This window comes from Elaeis guineensis, chromosome 1, assembly GCF_000442705.2.
Source record: "Elaeis guineensis isolate ETL-2024a chromosome 1, EG11, whole genome shotgun sequence".
Taxonomy (NCBI): Eukaryota; Viridiplantae; Streptophyta; class Magnoliopsida; order Arecales; family Arecaceae; genus Elaeis; species Elaeis guineensis.
Window position 1 is genome coordinate 89,217,931 of NC_025993.2, and position 15,589 is coordinate 89,233,519.

General features: G+C 38.3%; 2 protein-coding genes across 4 annotated transcripts in view; one reads left to right on the forward strand and one right to left on the reverse strand.

Annotated features, from left to right (window-relative positions):
• Positions 1-4,137, forward strand: part of LOC105038127 (CMP-sialic acid transporter 5) — a 24,001-nt gene extending 19,864 nt beyond the window's left edge. For 2 of the 3 annotated variants that reach the window (XM_010913824.4, XM_073255862.1), the window contains exons 11-16: positions 261-368; positions 499-632; positions 711-787; positions 1,358-1,406; positions 1,497-1,560; positions 3,682-4,137. In XM_010913824.4, coding sequence (XP_010912126.1) covers positions 261-368; positions 499-632; positions 711-787; positions 1,358-1,406; positions 1,497-1,547 — 419 coding nt within the window. In that variant the 3' untranslated portion in view covers positions 1,548-1,560; positions 3,682-4,137. The other variant, XM_010913825.4, reaches the window with a different exon arrangement.
• Positions 4,138-6,054: 1,917 nt separating this feature from the next.
• LOC105038129 (PTI1-like tyrosine-protein kinase 1) lies at positions 6,055-15,249 on the reverse strand. The gene is made up of 8 exons (XM_010913829.4): positions 15,045-15,249; positions 13,687-13,822; positions 11,774-12,027; positions 11,487-11,613; positions 11,127-11,400; positions 8,588-8,720; positions 6,840-6,926; positions 6,055-6,557 (listed from the first exon to the last, which is right to left on the reverse strand). Exons 2-8 carry the CDS (start codon positions 13,778-13,780, stop codon positions 6,399-6,401), a joined length of 1,128 nt encoding a protein of 375 aa, XP_010912131.1. The 5' UTR covers positions 13,781-13,822; positions 15,045-15,249; the 3' UTR covers positions 6,055-6,398.
• Positions 15,250-15,589: the final 340 nt, after the last annotated feature.

Consider the following 15,589-nt stretch of genomic DNA (forward strand, 5'->3'; position numbering starts at 1 on the left):
TATGGTAGTTTTATGTGATGAATTGCTGTTCTCTGTTTTGAATGAATTCTCTGATGTCTATGATTTGAAATGGCTTTTCATGCTGTGAGCCAATCTAGCATTTAGTGTGAGTAAATAAGCCTATATCTTTTATGTGTTTTATCATATGACAACTTATGAGAACTTTGTATGTTGGCGTGCCTGCATCCAGCAGTGCCTATGGTTTTATAAATTGCTTATTATAGTTTCTAATGCTCAGCATGGAATATTCAATGTCTCAGGACCCAGTAGCTTTGATATTCTTCAAGGCCACTCAAAGGCTACAATGTTACTCATATGCAATAATGCAGCACAAGGCATCCTCTCCTCATTCTTCTTCAAGTATGCAGGTAGACTACAGTTACTATGACTGAGTAGTTTGACTTGCCTGAATCCTTGTAGCCACTAAAAATAAAATTTCTTCTCTGAGTTGACTGGAAATATTTGTTGCCTCATTTGTTGGTTAAATGATGCTTGCAGATGCAATTTTGAAGAAATATTCCTCAACAGTTGCCACAATTTTTACTGGCATAGCATCTGCGCTGTTGTTTGGTCATACTCTAACGATAAATTTTATGCTGGGAATCTCAGTAGTGTTTATATCAATGCACCAGGTAACTGCTGCATATTAAAGTTGTCTATTTGGAATATTGTTGATTCCTGGACATTCCTAACAGTGTGCCATTCTACAGTTCTTTTCTCCACTGGCAAAAGCCAAAAATGAGGTGCCAAATGGAACAATGGAAATGACGGATGCCCAAGATCTCAGGTTGTTTAATCTTATTGCTGTAGTTGATAGGCTGCCTGATGCTATATTTTGTTCGTTATGTCACAGTTTATTCTGTATTTTCAGCCTTTTGAAGTAGCATACAGTACCAGGTCAACAGACATTTTCTTAATTCCTGATATGTCCAAATATCTTTGGGAATGTAGTGGTTATTCACCACCACTCAGGTTTGAACCTGAGACCTCTCACTTGGAGGGATGGGTGCATACCAGCTGATCTACCAACTGTTGGGCTGATATATCCAATAATTATTTTATTACACTTGGAAAGACGGCTATAGACCAATTGATGAACTGGGTGTGTGAATTTCATTTGCACATGCTAAGATACAAACCTTGAATTCCTTGCAAAAGATAGCTATGCTGATATGTTGACATAATATAAATTCTGTGGATTTTCTATTAGTTGGTTGAGTTGGATTCAAAATTTTGAAGCAATATGAGAGTCATCTCCAATCCTTGAAAGTTCATTAAATTGTACATATTTATTCTGTTGCAATATCAGTGTTCCTTCTCATTAACCTGGCATAATATGGATGCCTCCATTTTTCAGATCCAAGGAAGCATCCTTCATAAATATGACTGCTGGTGCAACTGAAGATGTAAGGAATTTTTCCACCATTATTGAGAATTGCAATTTAACTTTTTATTTTTGAATTAGTTTTTCTCAAGCATTTCTTTCTTAAATTCAGGCTAGCCACCATATTGGACCTGATGAGAAACAGCCGCTTCTTCCCACCTAATTTTGTTCTCAAGGTATGGTTCTTTCCTATGACATATTTCAGAAAGAGGATATGATGACTGAGGCTTCTGTAATCATTTTAAAAGATTCATGTATTCACTAGACATTTTGGATTTAGAACTGCACTAAGGACATGCAATTTGAATGCCAGACATAAGTACCTTTTCTTTTGTCTGCCATTGTTGAAAGCCAACATGACATAAGCTACCATGTTTTGGATGTTGAGTTAATCTAAAAGGAATGTGCTCGTTTGTCCAATTCCAAGATCTACCTTGTGATGGAAACCACAACATACCTGTCCTCGACTCGTACCTGTCTTGAGGTGGGTTGGTGCACCCTGAACCTGCCCAATAGGTATACTTAAATCCCCGAACCTGCCTTGCCTAGAGTTAAGGTGGGTTGGGATGGGTCAGGGTAGGTAAGATTGCACAAATCAACCCTCTTTTTTTTTTTTTTTTTTTTGAAAAAAAAAATCCAGCATACAAATGAAACAAAAAAAATAATATTAAAACTTGGCATGTCACATAACTTCAAACATAACTTCAGACAAACTAAGATTCCAAGATAGAGGATATAAAGAACCTAATTTTCAATGATAATGGAAACAATGAATAGCAATATTGTTCTTTAGGAATTCAAAGCTACCTTAAACCAAGAAAAGCAAACAATTATGAAAAGGGTATTTTAGTAAATCCAGGGTTGGGTTCAAGGTGGATATGCCATTACCCGCCTCTGTCTCGACACATGTTTTATTTTAAGTACCTATCGCTATCCCTGACTCCATATGGGTAGGTTCCACCTTGTTAGGGTCAGTCATCCAGTGAGGCAGTGTAAATTGCCACCCCTACCAATTCGTGATAAACCTGACTTAAACCAGAGCTTCCATCCTATTCTATACATTAGTTGATAGTTCAAGGTAAATTTGTATCTTGCATGTGTATCAGCAGGACTTTAAAAGCCCTGAAACATCTTTTCTCATGTCTCTAAAATGACTTTAAGAATGGAGAGTATATACCAATGGATTCATAATGTAATTGAAAGTATAGAACATTAAGATTTTATCGAGAATTTTAATATCTAAACAAATCCTAGAAACAGCTAAAAGGTGATCTAATTAGGCCCTGGCAAGCTTTAAGGTCTGGAATGATGCAGAAGTTGTAACCTACGAAAGAGGACTTAAGGTTGAAGTCAGCATCAGAAAAAGAGCTTATTATATTCAAAATAGGCATGCACGTGGCTCAAGTGGAACTGACTCTTGCCACCTATAAGTTGACTTATCAACTTCCTTCAATCTTCTGTCATTTAACTATTGACACCACCTCTTTATTTGCACAGAAGTTCTGGTTCTTCTACACCACCAAATTTCGGAGTCTGTACTAATAGTTGGAGTGTCTGAACCTAAAGGGTCATGCTTGCCAAGTTTTAACTTTCCATTGTTTAAACCCGAAACAAGTTTCTCTTTTTTTTCTCGAAAACCAGAAATTGAAACTTGTTTTGCAGCAAATGTGGTGGCAATGGGCCTTGGGTGGTGGTGACCGCTGGTGGCTGGGGTGGCCAAGGATGAGTTGGGGCAGCTGGCAGCGGGTAGCCGGCAATGACCGCTAGTAGGGATCAGCGGCAGAAATGACAGCTGGTGGTGGCAATTGGCAGTGATGGTTAATGGCAGCAAGTGGTGGCTGGTGGGGTGGCGAGAGGTGGTTGCCAGTTTTCAATGAAAATTCAAAGCCATATTTTTTTGGTTGGGAGTTTCAAGAAAACTGAAAATGGAAATTAGCTCACCAAACACTTGTTCTCCCTCTGTTTCTGTGTTTCTTCTCCTAAAAAAGGGAAATACATAACCATGCTAAACAGTGCCTAAATTAGTTATAACATGATGTAGCACGATTGGAATTTAGCAGCTAGATAGGCAATAAAGGAAAAATTGTTTATTCTGGTGGGTATGCTGTTTTCTAGAAGCATCTATTGGATAAAAACTTCCATCTCTTGTTCCAAGTCTTATCTCATTCTGTTATTATTTTAATTGCTAATATGCTGTTTTAATCGAATATGTAATTTCAATTCATATTCTCTTCATCTTAATATTATTGTTTCTAACTTTTCTAAAACAAAATACTGGGAACAATTTTTTGCTACAGGGACATGGAAGAGGATTCTTTTACTGGACATTATCAAGATGAGCCAGTTCTAACTACAACAAATAAATTTTTTGACCATAAAGAGAGAAGATATATATATATCTCATACATCTTTTGACCATAAATTTTAAACTGTTTCATGCTGTAGCTTTTCAGTAATGAGGAGGACAAGCTGCCATGAGATGGAGTAGGGAAAGAGATTATAGCTTGAGCTGTAGGGGGTAGTCATAGAAGGCACTTTGTTGCTTTTCGCTCATAGTGTACCCTTATTATCTTAACCTGTAGTGGACTTATTTTGATATCACTTATGTCTTTGTTTTTCTTCCATCGAGTTTTGGATGGATTATAGTTTTATCATCCAGCTTTTGCCATGTAAAAATTGGAGGTACAAATTTATAAATGATCCTCTAAATGAGCACCAACCCAAGCCCCTTATCATTTGGTTTGTTGAGGCTAGTGCTTTGTTTATTCCTACAATTGCTGGGTGAATTTTAATATGGTATATTCGTGGTCAGAAATTGGCCAACACCTCTCTGGCAACCAGGTCATCTAGCTAAACAGATTTGGTGTCTTGGATGCATTTCATAAGAATTGAATAACCTGCAGGAAAAGAGCATTATCTATTGCTTTAAGCCCCGGCTATTGAATAATTTTGTTGGGATGCTTTTCAGGACTTGGTGTTTGAATGATGTCAACTGACCTTGTTATGCATCATAAATTCAGAGCTATATCTGAACATGAGAGGATTAGCAGGGCAAGTGAGTGACCTTTTGTTGTCATTGTTAGTTGGCATGGTGCTTGGCATGATGTGCTAGTGGTTTGTTGGTATCTGGGAAATGCCTGTCTTTACAAACTTTTATCCTGGAGAATGGATTAGGGATCTAGAATCACAAGGATGAATAGCTCTTGATTATGAATACAAGAGTAATTTGATGTTACTTGCTTCGCATTGATTAAAATTTAAGGAAAATTATAAGAGCATCCCTTCAATTTTATTTCAGTTTTGTTTATGCTTTTATTTTAAAAAGTTTCAAATCAGTCCTTCAAGTTTTTGAAATACTCTAAAATGATTCTAGCATTCATCTTTGTTAATAATTCCTCAAAAATAAATATTTTTGTTAATGCAATTGTGTCATGTGACCAGCACATGATGCCATCTTTTATAAGATAATGAAACTATTCTTAGCATAAGTTGCTAGCGGGATGTTAGTTCTAGCACCAAAATGCTTTAAAACACTTGAGTTATCACATGACTTGTGGTGATTCATTTCTAATTATCATTGTTTGTGCATCCAACAAATCCGAAATCAAATGGAGGGAATAAATTCTGAATCAAGTGGGGAGTAAAATGAGGGGTATGGAGGGAGTAGGAGATCATGGGTGTATCTCGATTAAGTTCTTCAGCTTTTTTTTACTCCTTATAATTTTTCCTAAAATTTTATCAAAACTAAATAAGAATAAAGAGAAGTGCCGTATGACTGGGATATTTTAATCCGACAAAATCATATCCATACTCTCTTATTTCGGGATAAAAGTCATAAAATAAGTTTTCTGTTTATTTGGTTGAACCCATATCTACTTATTGACGTCAGATCTATTGTTTAGAAAAATGTTCTGAAACACTTACTCTGATTATCTGGTGTCACCAGCAGCGGGCGTGCATGACTTGATGCCTGAATTAATGTATGAGTGGGTAGAAATATAGTCAACAAATTTAAACATCGAAGTAAAATCCAGTGAAGCTGAAGTGGATCAATGGAAAATTTATCCAAACCTCTGACATGGGCTGTACCAAAAGAATTGTTAGAGATTCGGAATAAATTGTTGAGATTTTGGTAGATTGGTTGATTAGCTACGACTATAGAAGACATTCTCTCGTCGATACTTCCTATCACAGGGTGATTAATTAATTGATGACTTCTGAAATCTGTTCATACTCCATAGCCATCTGTAGAAAACAAACTCTGACTTCATCGAGCATGACTAAACATTTTCTAAGAATGCGAAAAGGGGTGTTAACGGTTAACCAGGTTTATTTTGTTTCATATCGAAAACCAGAGTCATAATCCCCCTAGTAAGTACAGCTGGCAGCACCATCCTGTTAAGAAAATCCTGTAGCAGCACCAGGCCAGCAACCAGAGGCCATCGTGTATGCAATCACTGATAAACATTGAAGACTTTTACAAGCGAGGAACCTTCAACAGTCCCTATTGGCTCATGAACCATAGAGGTCCTTCAGGTGATTGCATGATGCTACCAGCTAGAAATTATTCACGAGTTGTAGAATGGGCAAGACTACAAAGATCCATTTTAATCATGCTATCACCATCTGGAGAATACATTAAGGCAGATTAATCATGGGGCAGATAGCAATTGGAAAACAGATGAGAACATGAAACCCTTAATTCAGATCTTACGTGCAGGACATGGAAGATATTACAGCATTCATAACACTCCACATTATCGCATAGGACAGCTGAAAGACAGACAACAAACAGAAATGCTCGACAAATATACAACACAGGCCCCTGCTGACGAACGACATGAATAATGGTCCATTGCTTCTCGCCGGAAAAAAAACTCTCGAGCAAACAAGCAGCATGGCAACCTGCAGAGTCATGGCCAGACCAATTCAGGCTCTTGATTTGATGAGCAAGACATATCACACAAGGAGTCTCCAGGATAAGTGAAACGCGCCCACAAAAACATGCCAAATTTTAATGCAACATTTCATTTCGGGACTCCAGTCTGGCAGGAGCAGCAGCAGGTGGAGCCTGCTTATTTACAAGAAGGGGAGAGAGTGCCTTGACCACAATGCTCATATTGGGCCTAAACTCAGCTTCATATTGCACGCACAGAGCAGCCACTGCTGCGAGCTGCAGTAAAGTACAGAATGCACGTGTTAGCCGAGGTAGAGGAGCAGAAATGAACTACATGAGCTGTGCGACAAAAATATTGCATATTTAACAAAGCACTTTGTTTGCAACTAACTAATAACCTAACAGCTATAAGTGCATGGTTACAGAAAAATGCACAAATTCTTACCACCACAGCAAGTACACAAGCAGGCATGCAGACATGCAGACATGCATGCACGTGCATGCCCGCATAGGGACACACAGAGAGAGAGAGAGAGAGAGAGAGAGAGAGAAAGAGACCTTAGCGACTCCTTTTGGTGGATACTCTCCCTTCAACCTTGGATCCACACATTGTTTGACCTTGTCCTCACTCAATCTTGGAGTTGCCTGCATTGAGAGGAAAGAAAATACAAGATTAGATTAGCATGCCCATAGGTGGCATGTAGTTAAGGGTTTCCTGTACTGTGGATATCCAAGAAGATGCTACCATTAACACAATACCGGTTAACTGGGCATGGACACATATGCCGAACTTATATATGATTTGTGCAAGAGCTCTGCCGATACATGCAATATACCTTCAATGTGGTATCTAAGGGTCTGGTAAGAATTAGTTTTAACAAACTGAAAAAGTAGTAGAAGGGATTAAAAGACATATCAAAGTCCCACAATTCCCATATTTTAAGGATAACATATTTCAATTGAAAGGCATTCATAGAATGCCAAGAATCTCGGAGTTCTGGTATCAATGGTGTGCCTCCTCTCAGCCCTTCCCACTGCTGTGGGAAGACAACACACATGGACGGTAGTTGGGCATCCTCATGAACCCTGAGGGTTGAAAGGATATAGGGCTGGCTTTTTTTTTTGTGGGTCAAGTTCGTTCCCTCTGTCCATTTGTGCATTCAAGGGATCTAAAATATAGTGTAGTTCTCTGCATACATAGTGCCCTTTTTAGAGGCAGAAATAAGGAATTTGGCACATAAGCTTGGAAACATGAGCACCACACATAGGAGATATGCTTGTGCAAGTGTCTTGGACAATAATACTTGATTTGCCACTTAACGTGTATGCCCAAAAATACAACCATGATTTAAGCTCTCTGCTATCTACAGTGACATTATTGGAGGAGCCAGCCCATCCTTGACCTTCAGACAATTTGCAAAACACGTCCAATCAAGTTCCAGTTTTAACCAGTGCTGCTGATAAGCTAAAAACTCCAGACTTGGCATACCCCCTGACAGAAAATAGCAGATTCTTGGGCTTTCAAAGCAAAATGGTAGTGCAAGAAATTGGGGGTATGTGGGGCTCCAAACTGCACGGACCCTAGGCAGAGAGTGGCTACACCAACCACCGTGAAGGTAAAACTAATTTGGTAGGCACTCTTTCAGTTATGAAGCGTCAATTGGAATCAGATTAGATCAATATTCACATTAAGAAAATCTAAAAACACCAAATATACCTTAAATTGGTATATTAATAAAAAAACATCAATTAAACAATTAATTATTGAACAAGTTGGATGGAATTAAATGTTATTATTATATCAAAAGAGTGATGTGATGAGATGACCAATAGACATATATATGGTTTCTTTAAGGATTAGCTGATTGTAGAGCAGGAGACTGCTATTAAGGGTCACAGTAATATTCTAGGAAGTTGGACAATGCAACTTTATTTAAGTCAATCTATTCCAAGATAGAGGAATTGTTCCTTTCAGTTTATTGCAAAACAGATTGTTATCACTTTTAAACTAGCTGACTGTAAAGCAGGAGACTGCTATTAAGTGTCACAGTAATATTCTAAAACCTTGGACAATGCAACTTTATTAAGTCAATCTATTCCAAGAGAGAGGAATTGTTCCTTTCAGTTTATTCAGAAAACAGACATTATTATCATTTTTTAACTGCTTTATGACAACCTGTTTGTAGGTTATGGACACAAAATATTCCTTATCATAGACTTCTTTTATTTTGATCACATGATATTATCTACAAAAATAATTGTAATTATGCAAGCAATAAACAATCATATATGTAGTAATAGCTTACCCAAGTAACCAGACTCTGCTGCCCTCTAGGCATCGTATGATCCACTGGTTTCCTGCCAGTCAGAAGCTCCAGAAGAACTACGCCAAAGCTATATACGTCACTTTTCTGGGTTAGCTGGCCGGTCATAGCATACCTGCATAAAATTTGACAAATCATGCCTATTAGTAATCAAATAAAACATTCATCTATGTTAAGCTAAGCATAAAAGTGTATCCATGTTCAAGGTCAATAGGCCCATATTTTATCAAGGACAAACCAAATGACAGCAATGCTTCCATCTAATTCATCAATCTATTAAGAAAATCTGGGACTACCATAACAGAACAAGTTCAAGGCATCTTTACAGACAAAAAGATGAATAAGCAACACAATCAAGTGAGAGTTGTCAGAGTGGTAAATGAAACCATGTGAGTTGTGAAAAGGAAGATCAAGGGAAAAGTAGTTCATAATGGACAAGTAACTGGTGATAGATGACATAAATGAAGGTGCGGTAACAAATATGCAAAGATAAACAAAGGATAAAATGGAGATCTTGCTGTAATCATGATAAGCATATCTTGGGGAAAACATAAGAAAGATGTGAAAAAAAAGGTCAAGGGTGTGGATGGGTGAAAAGCTCATATCAAGCCACCAAACTTGAGCCTGATCCATTGGAGTGAAATCAAGTTATTTCTAATGCATCCTAGCATGTCAATGTAACCAACAGAAGGTAATTGAGCTCAGTCAGAAGAATCAGAAATTTAGACAGGCTGGAACATATTAATCAAAGAAGTTCATATTCCAAGAATCACTGACTGGAACATAAGAGGATAGTGTTCTTTCTCCAACCAAATAATCTTCACAGAATTCACCCACACCATCAGCCCCCTCTGCAACAGGTACAGCATACATCACAACTCTTCTTTTTGCTATGAGTAATTTAATGGTTCAAGTTCATCTAGTAAGGAATAAGAATCCACATATTTATGCTGTATGATGGTTCATTCATTTGTAAAAATGTCCGAATTTGCTTGATGTTTGATAAATGCAATCCATTGACATAAGGGTCCATTCTTTTTTCCAGTTCCTATGTTAGGACATTAATTGTGATTCTATATTTCCAGTTCAGCAAATTGGTGGGTCTCAATGTTTAATTTCGCATTACAAGTGATGCAAATTACATTTGGAACGTCACAAAACTTTCGTAATCTTCACAATTTTTGCAACTGCAGAATTTCATAACTATAAACAAAAATGGTCACATCACTTTCCATCCTTAGTAATGTGTTAGAATCATTTAAAGTCGACATAGACGAAGCATCAATTCACATGACTTCTCTCACTCTTGACAAAACATCTTTCCCTTAACTCCACCTTCATTAAAGCTATAATCCACTTGTCCACGCCCAACCAACAATGCCAATCTCCATATCCTCGAGATGGTATATTCCAGTTCTAAACCAAAAACAAGCATATATAATTTTTCCATGTCTTTTACTCACCCCCCTCTCTCCTCATGTTAAATCTATCTATTTCAAACATTTGCTCACTATTATTGCTCCTCAAATCAGTATTAAAAAAAAAAAAAAAAAAAGAACTAAGAGCCTAACACCCATAATAGCAAGGATGGTCGAACCGTGCCGAACTAGCCTAGTTAGGGCATACAAACTGAACCAGTAGGGGGCTGGCATGGTTCAACCTCTTTATTCAAGACAGCATGGTTCACAACTTCACATATTAAACCCCCATCCATCCCCCATGCACCCACTTGTGACCACAAACACCCCCCATGTCTGTTTGCTCATGATGGTTTGGGAGCGTTCCCCCCAGCCCCCTGCTCCCAAAAAAGAACCATTAGAGGGTTCGGCTACCATCAGTAAGTCTCTCTTCCTCCTCCCCCAACTAGGGTTAGGGTTAAGATTTTCCTCAACCCTCCCCCTTTCTCCCTCCCGTCCTCCCCCCCCCCCTCTCCGTCAGGGTTAGGGTTTCCCTCTGCTCTCCCCCTTCCTCCATCTCTCCCTCTTCCTCTCTATTTTTCTCCCTCTCCCCTTCCTGTCCTTATTTTCGGCACACCTTGGAACAGATCCATACCATACCGAACTGGTCGCCGGTTGGTATGACCTCTAGTACTGGTTTGGAATCTTGCTCAATAGGCTATGACATGCTAGAGTTCATCTCAAGTAACCTTTCAATTGAAAAATTAAATACTTAGTCAGAGTAACAAACTTATTGAGAAGATAAATGCTAGAAAAACCTATCAACTTTCCACAATGGCCAAGTTACATAAAGGCTAAACAATTTCACAAACTTTTCACGATGATCAAGGTTTATTCAGTTCCAATTTAGTTAACAGCAATAGTAACTATAAGATGGGGCGTGAAAATTGGACAATGCAAAATATGAGCAGAACTATAAGTTTACATAAATCACCTAGTTGATCTGGGTCATAAAAGTAGACTATGCAAAATATAAGCAGAGTGATATACTTGTATAAGTAACCTAGCAATCTAATTCTTTATGGCCTATATGACTGCATAAAGTATATCAGTCATTCAATTACTCTGGTGCATGATAACCGAAGGTCCCCAAGACACGAGTAGAATGAAGACGAGCAGCCATATCAGGAGCCTGATTTGAAAGATTAAAATCTGCAATTTTTGCTCTGAAGTCCTCAAATAAAAGGACATTGCTTGATCTGATATCACGATGTATTATTGAAGGCTGAACCTTCTCATGAAGATACTCAAGCCCCTTTGCTGCATCAATAGCAATTCTCACCCGCTGCATCCAGTCAAGAACAGGACCAGGTTGAGCACCCTGGACTCCTTTTCTACCTGTAGGTCCAGAGAAAATATGAAATGTTTGTTTCTCATACAATAACAGTCAAATCAGATGTATATTGCAATACCAGATGTCATACCATGCAAAACATCATGAAGTGAACCCATGGTTGCATATTCATAGGCCAACAAACGAAGATTTCCTTGCACACAATACCCAAGCATTTCAAGTACATTTTCATGCTTCAGTTTTGATACCATTGAGACCTAATGACAGAAAAATAATATAGTGAACTCTTGAAAGCCAAGTACCAAAAATTGGTGACAAAAGTTATCAACCCAAGATCTCCCTACTTAACCCAATAAGTCAAGCTTTGGTATACTGAGAGGTATGGAGAAACTTTGTTAGAAATATCAGCAAACAGACCTGGGTCAAGAATTCATTGTTGGACTCGGGCTCTGACGAAACATCGAGTTTTTTTAATGCCACTTGTTTCCCATTGCTCAAAGTTGCAAAATATACCCTTCCATAGGACCCTTCCCCAACCAAAAACTTTGATCCAAAATTTTCAGTCTTTTCTTTCAGCTCATCTAATGACAATGCAGGCACTTCAATGGGAGGCGGTGCTTTTTGGGTTTCGCTTTTGGCAACAGCAGAAAGCTTTGAACCTTTTTGCATTCCTGAAAACCAGATTAAAAAAGACAGTATCAGAAATAAAACAACAGAAGCAACACAAGGGAAACAAAAGAGCACAAGACACAACTGCACCAGAAAAAGAGAAAAAGGCATAAGTGCAAACCACCCTCTTAAAAATTTGGTACAGCACTATTTATCCAACAAAAAAAAGAAAAAGAAAAAGAAAAACAAGTTCAAGGACAAAGTAGCATTTAATCTAATGCCTGACCCAAATGAACAAATGAATAACTAATAGAGTCATATTTTTGTCATCAACTAACCAGCAGATAAGGTATGGCTGCCTTGAAAGTTGGGTATTAAAATTGTGAAGTTGATGGAATCACGAGTAATGCTCCAATCATCTCAGTAAGAAATCCAAACTCTGAAGATCAAGGTAGCCAAGGTATATCTTACAATATGAAAGGTTTCAACATGTTGAACTCAAGATGTAGTCAAACTAGGTCCAACTAGCACAAAGACAGCTGCACTTTTTGTATTTCAAGCGCGCAAGTAGGGCCGTCATGTGTTGAAACAACACGATTTGCTTGCAAGCTACAACATTGAGAGTTGAGACAACCTTATCATTTCAAAAGTCGAGTCATACAGGATCTGTTTAGGAAAATGAGCTTATGCCAAGCCTTAGGTTGGTTGATAAAATATGGGGATGATTTTTTTTACATATAAAACTAGCTAAAAAAGAAGAAAATGAAATTTCATTTCAATTAAACGGCCAGATATATATCTATTTTAATTTGTTTCGATGTCAAGCCATGACTTTGAAATTTTGCTAAACTAGGCATAACCCTGTCACACCAAAAGAGGACCACAGAGAGCCTCAACTTAGAGTCTTACACAACAAAAAGGGTCTAAGCATGAGCCAACCTCCACAAAAGATTTTAAGCCTGAAAAGAGCTGGGTAATTCAGCTTGTGCCTAGGCTGAATTGCATTAGGGTGTTAGAATTCATTGGCACCAAATACCAAGTTTTCACTTCCCATATGACTCAATATAAATGAAAGAAGGCAACCACTCAAGGACCATAATTGCTTACTTAGAAAATATAACTATGATTATGACTTGGTCAATGCCACCTAATGATAGGTAAATCGCTGATGTCTCACCTAATGATACGGAAGAAGTATAAACTACAGAAAAATATGATCATATAACATGTGCATCCACAAATCATACAAACAAATGGAGACATGAAGACAAAGAAGAACTAAATCATGGCACATTCTCATGATTAAGAAAAAAAGCATCAGAATTACAGAGGACAAGCAACTGGCAGTGAAATAAACAAAATATACAACTGAGAGGATCCCAACAGCTATTTCATATGCCATAAAAAGCCCCACCAAAACCAAGGGAAGTTTAAAATGATCAGTCTGCAAAAGTTACTCAAACAACATTTTTTTTTTTAATATATATACACCTTAACCTCGACAAGAAGTGAGACCTCCAAAATTATCTCTTTTTTTGCTCTAATATCTTTCCCAACCTCCCAGCACAAGACATGCATTATGGAGCACAATATTACAGAAAAAAAAAAAAAAAACAGCATACTGAAAAATGGTAGCAGTTCTAGTGTTGATTTTTGAAATGCAGAAAAACAGTAATGGTTCTGGTGTTGATTTTTGAAATGCAGAGGAAAAGACAACATACCATCTGTATGATCTGTTGAGCTTTTCAGGTATTCATTCTCATGGGCATTATAAGGCTCGTCCACTTGACAAGAACAGCACAGCCAGCGCCGCATGTTGCACCTCTTCTTTATACCTTGTTTATGTAGTGCAAACACCTAAAATAAGAAATATTCTAGGTCACATAATTAATGCTAGAACTATTATACAATAACGCAAAGAGTTTGCAAATATGCCTTTGATTGTCAACACAAGGAAATAAGATGAAATCATGGTTTTGAAAGGCTATGCTGTCAGGTAATAAAGTTTAATTATGTCCAACGACATCTTCTACATATTAATGATATCACAAAATCCCTTCTCTTCCTGAACATATATACATGCACATCTCCCATAAACCAATTGTAGCATAGGCAGAAACATTTAACCAACATGAGGGAAACGTATTTAAATGAAACCATAAATGATACTCTGGCATACAATACAAACAGCGTATTCCATCCATTTATGTCAGTCATTGGAATATAGTACGTAAGTCCGAGGCCACAGATCTCTGGGTCTAGAGACTGGTGGCGCATTTCCATTTCTGGAGAAAAATACGCAATATTAATTGGGATAACGAGGGAGACAAAAAGATTATTCATATCGATACAGCAGCAGACCAGCGCGGACAACGATTTTACAGATCAGATTCCAGAAACATTTCCATCATATGAAAATGTCATCAATTTACAAATAATAACTACGAAAATATACGAAGAATTCCTTCAAAGTTTCCCCACTTAATAATAACAACAAAATAAATACCTCCATGAAAAACAAGATCGCACCAAAGAAACGAAAAACACAAACAGAAACAGAAAGAGGGCCCCTCTCTCCCCCTCCCTTCCCCGTTCCGATGAATAGTAATTGCAATCAATCACTTTCAAAGATCTTCTACCAACCCTCCCATATATTCCAAAGAATTATTCCATGCAGCCAAAAAGAATCCCAAAATCGCAAGAAACCTTTAAATGTAACCTGACTATCCCAATTGAAAGCCTCCAAGCAAAGAAAAGAACGACCAAGAAGCATAAAGAAGGGTGAAGAGCACAAAGCATAAAAAATTCCGTTCATATAAACAGAGAAAGACACTCGGCGAGAAAACCGATCAAATCCCCACAAAACGTCCGGATCCGGCCAAGATTTTAAAATTCCCCAAGCAATCACAAGCGCGTATTTCTTTCCCATTCAATTAAGTTTTAACAGACCCCAAATAAAATAAAAAGGGAATCAAAACCGGAGCAAGAAAACCGAAGCAAACAGCAACGAGAAAAAAAACATAGGTCGGTCGGGATCACAGGGATCGAGGGACGAGAAGGAGGAATTTTGTTTTTGGACCTGAAATCGGGGGGCGGAGGCGAGCTTGTTCTTGGCACGAGGAGGGTTAGGGCTGGAGGCTCCGGGGGAAGACAGCGACTTCTTCCCGGGAGAGAAGAGAGAGGAGGAGGGCGTCTCAAAAGGGGGTGGGGACGAGAAGATGCCACCGAAGAAGGCGGTGCCGAAAAAGTCGAATCATACCGCCAGCCAGCTTAAAATCCCATACATCATAAAAGAAGACGCGCACGCCATCTGTACCACGGTTTTTTCTTAGCCCTCTTCGCCCCTCTCACCATCTCGCACTTCTCCCTTCCTATTTGGCTGAGAACAAGTAAAAAACAGGTCGAGGAGAAGAAACGGTAAAGGGTATATTGGTCATTTTGGACATCCTTCTCGGTCTAAAACATAACAAAACGGATTGTTAGAATTTAGAAACACGGAGTCCGTAAGGACCGCGGTTTATAATATGACGCGCAGGAGCCGACTAGCCGTTGTCCAGTGTATTGTACCGTTGCTTCAGAACGGCAATCCGTGTCCGTGATACAAGGTGGTATAATAAGGATAAT

Excerpts from the sequence above, each read along its gene's own strand:
- LOC105038129 (XM_010913829.4), bottom strand. The coding sequence starts at position 13,780 with ATGCGGCGCTGGCTGTGCTGTTCTTGTCAAGTGGACGAGCCTTATAAT. Across the intron at positions 12,028-13,686 it reads CTCAACAGATCATACAGATG|GAATGCAAAAAGGTTCAAAG; the intron begins GTATGTTGTCTT and ends TCTGGTTTTCAG. Across the intron at positions 8,721-11,126 it reads TTCGGTTATCATGCACCAGA|GTATGCTATGACCGGCCAGC; the intron begins GTAATTGAATGA and ends AATTTTATGCAG.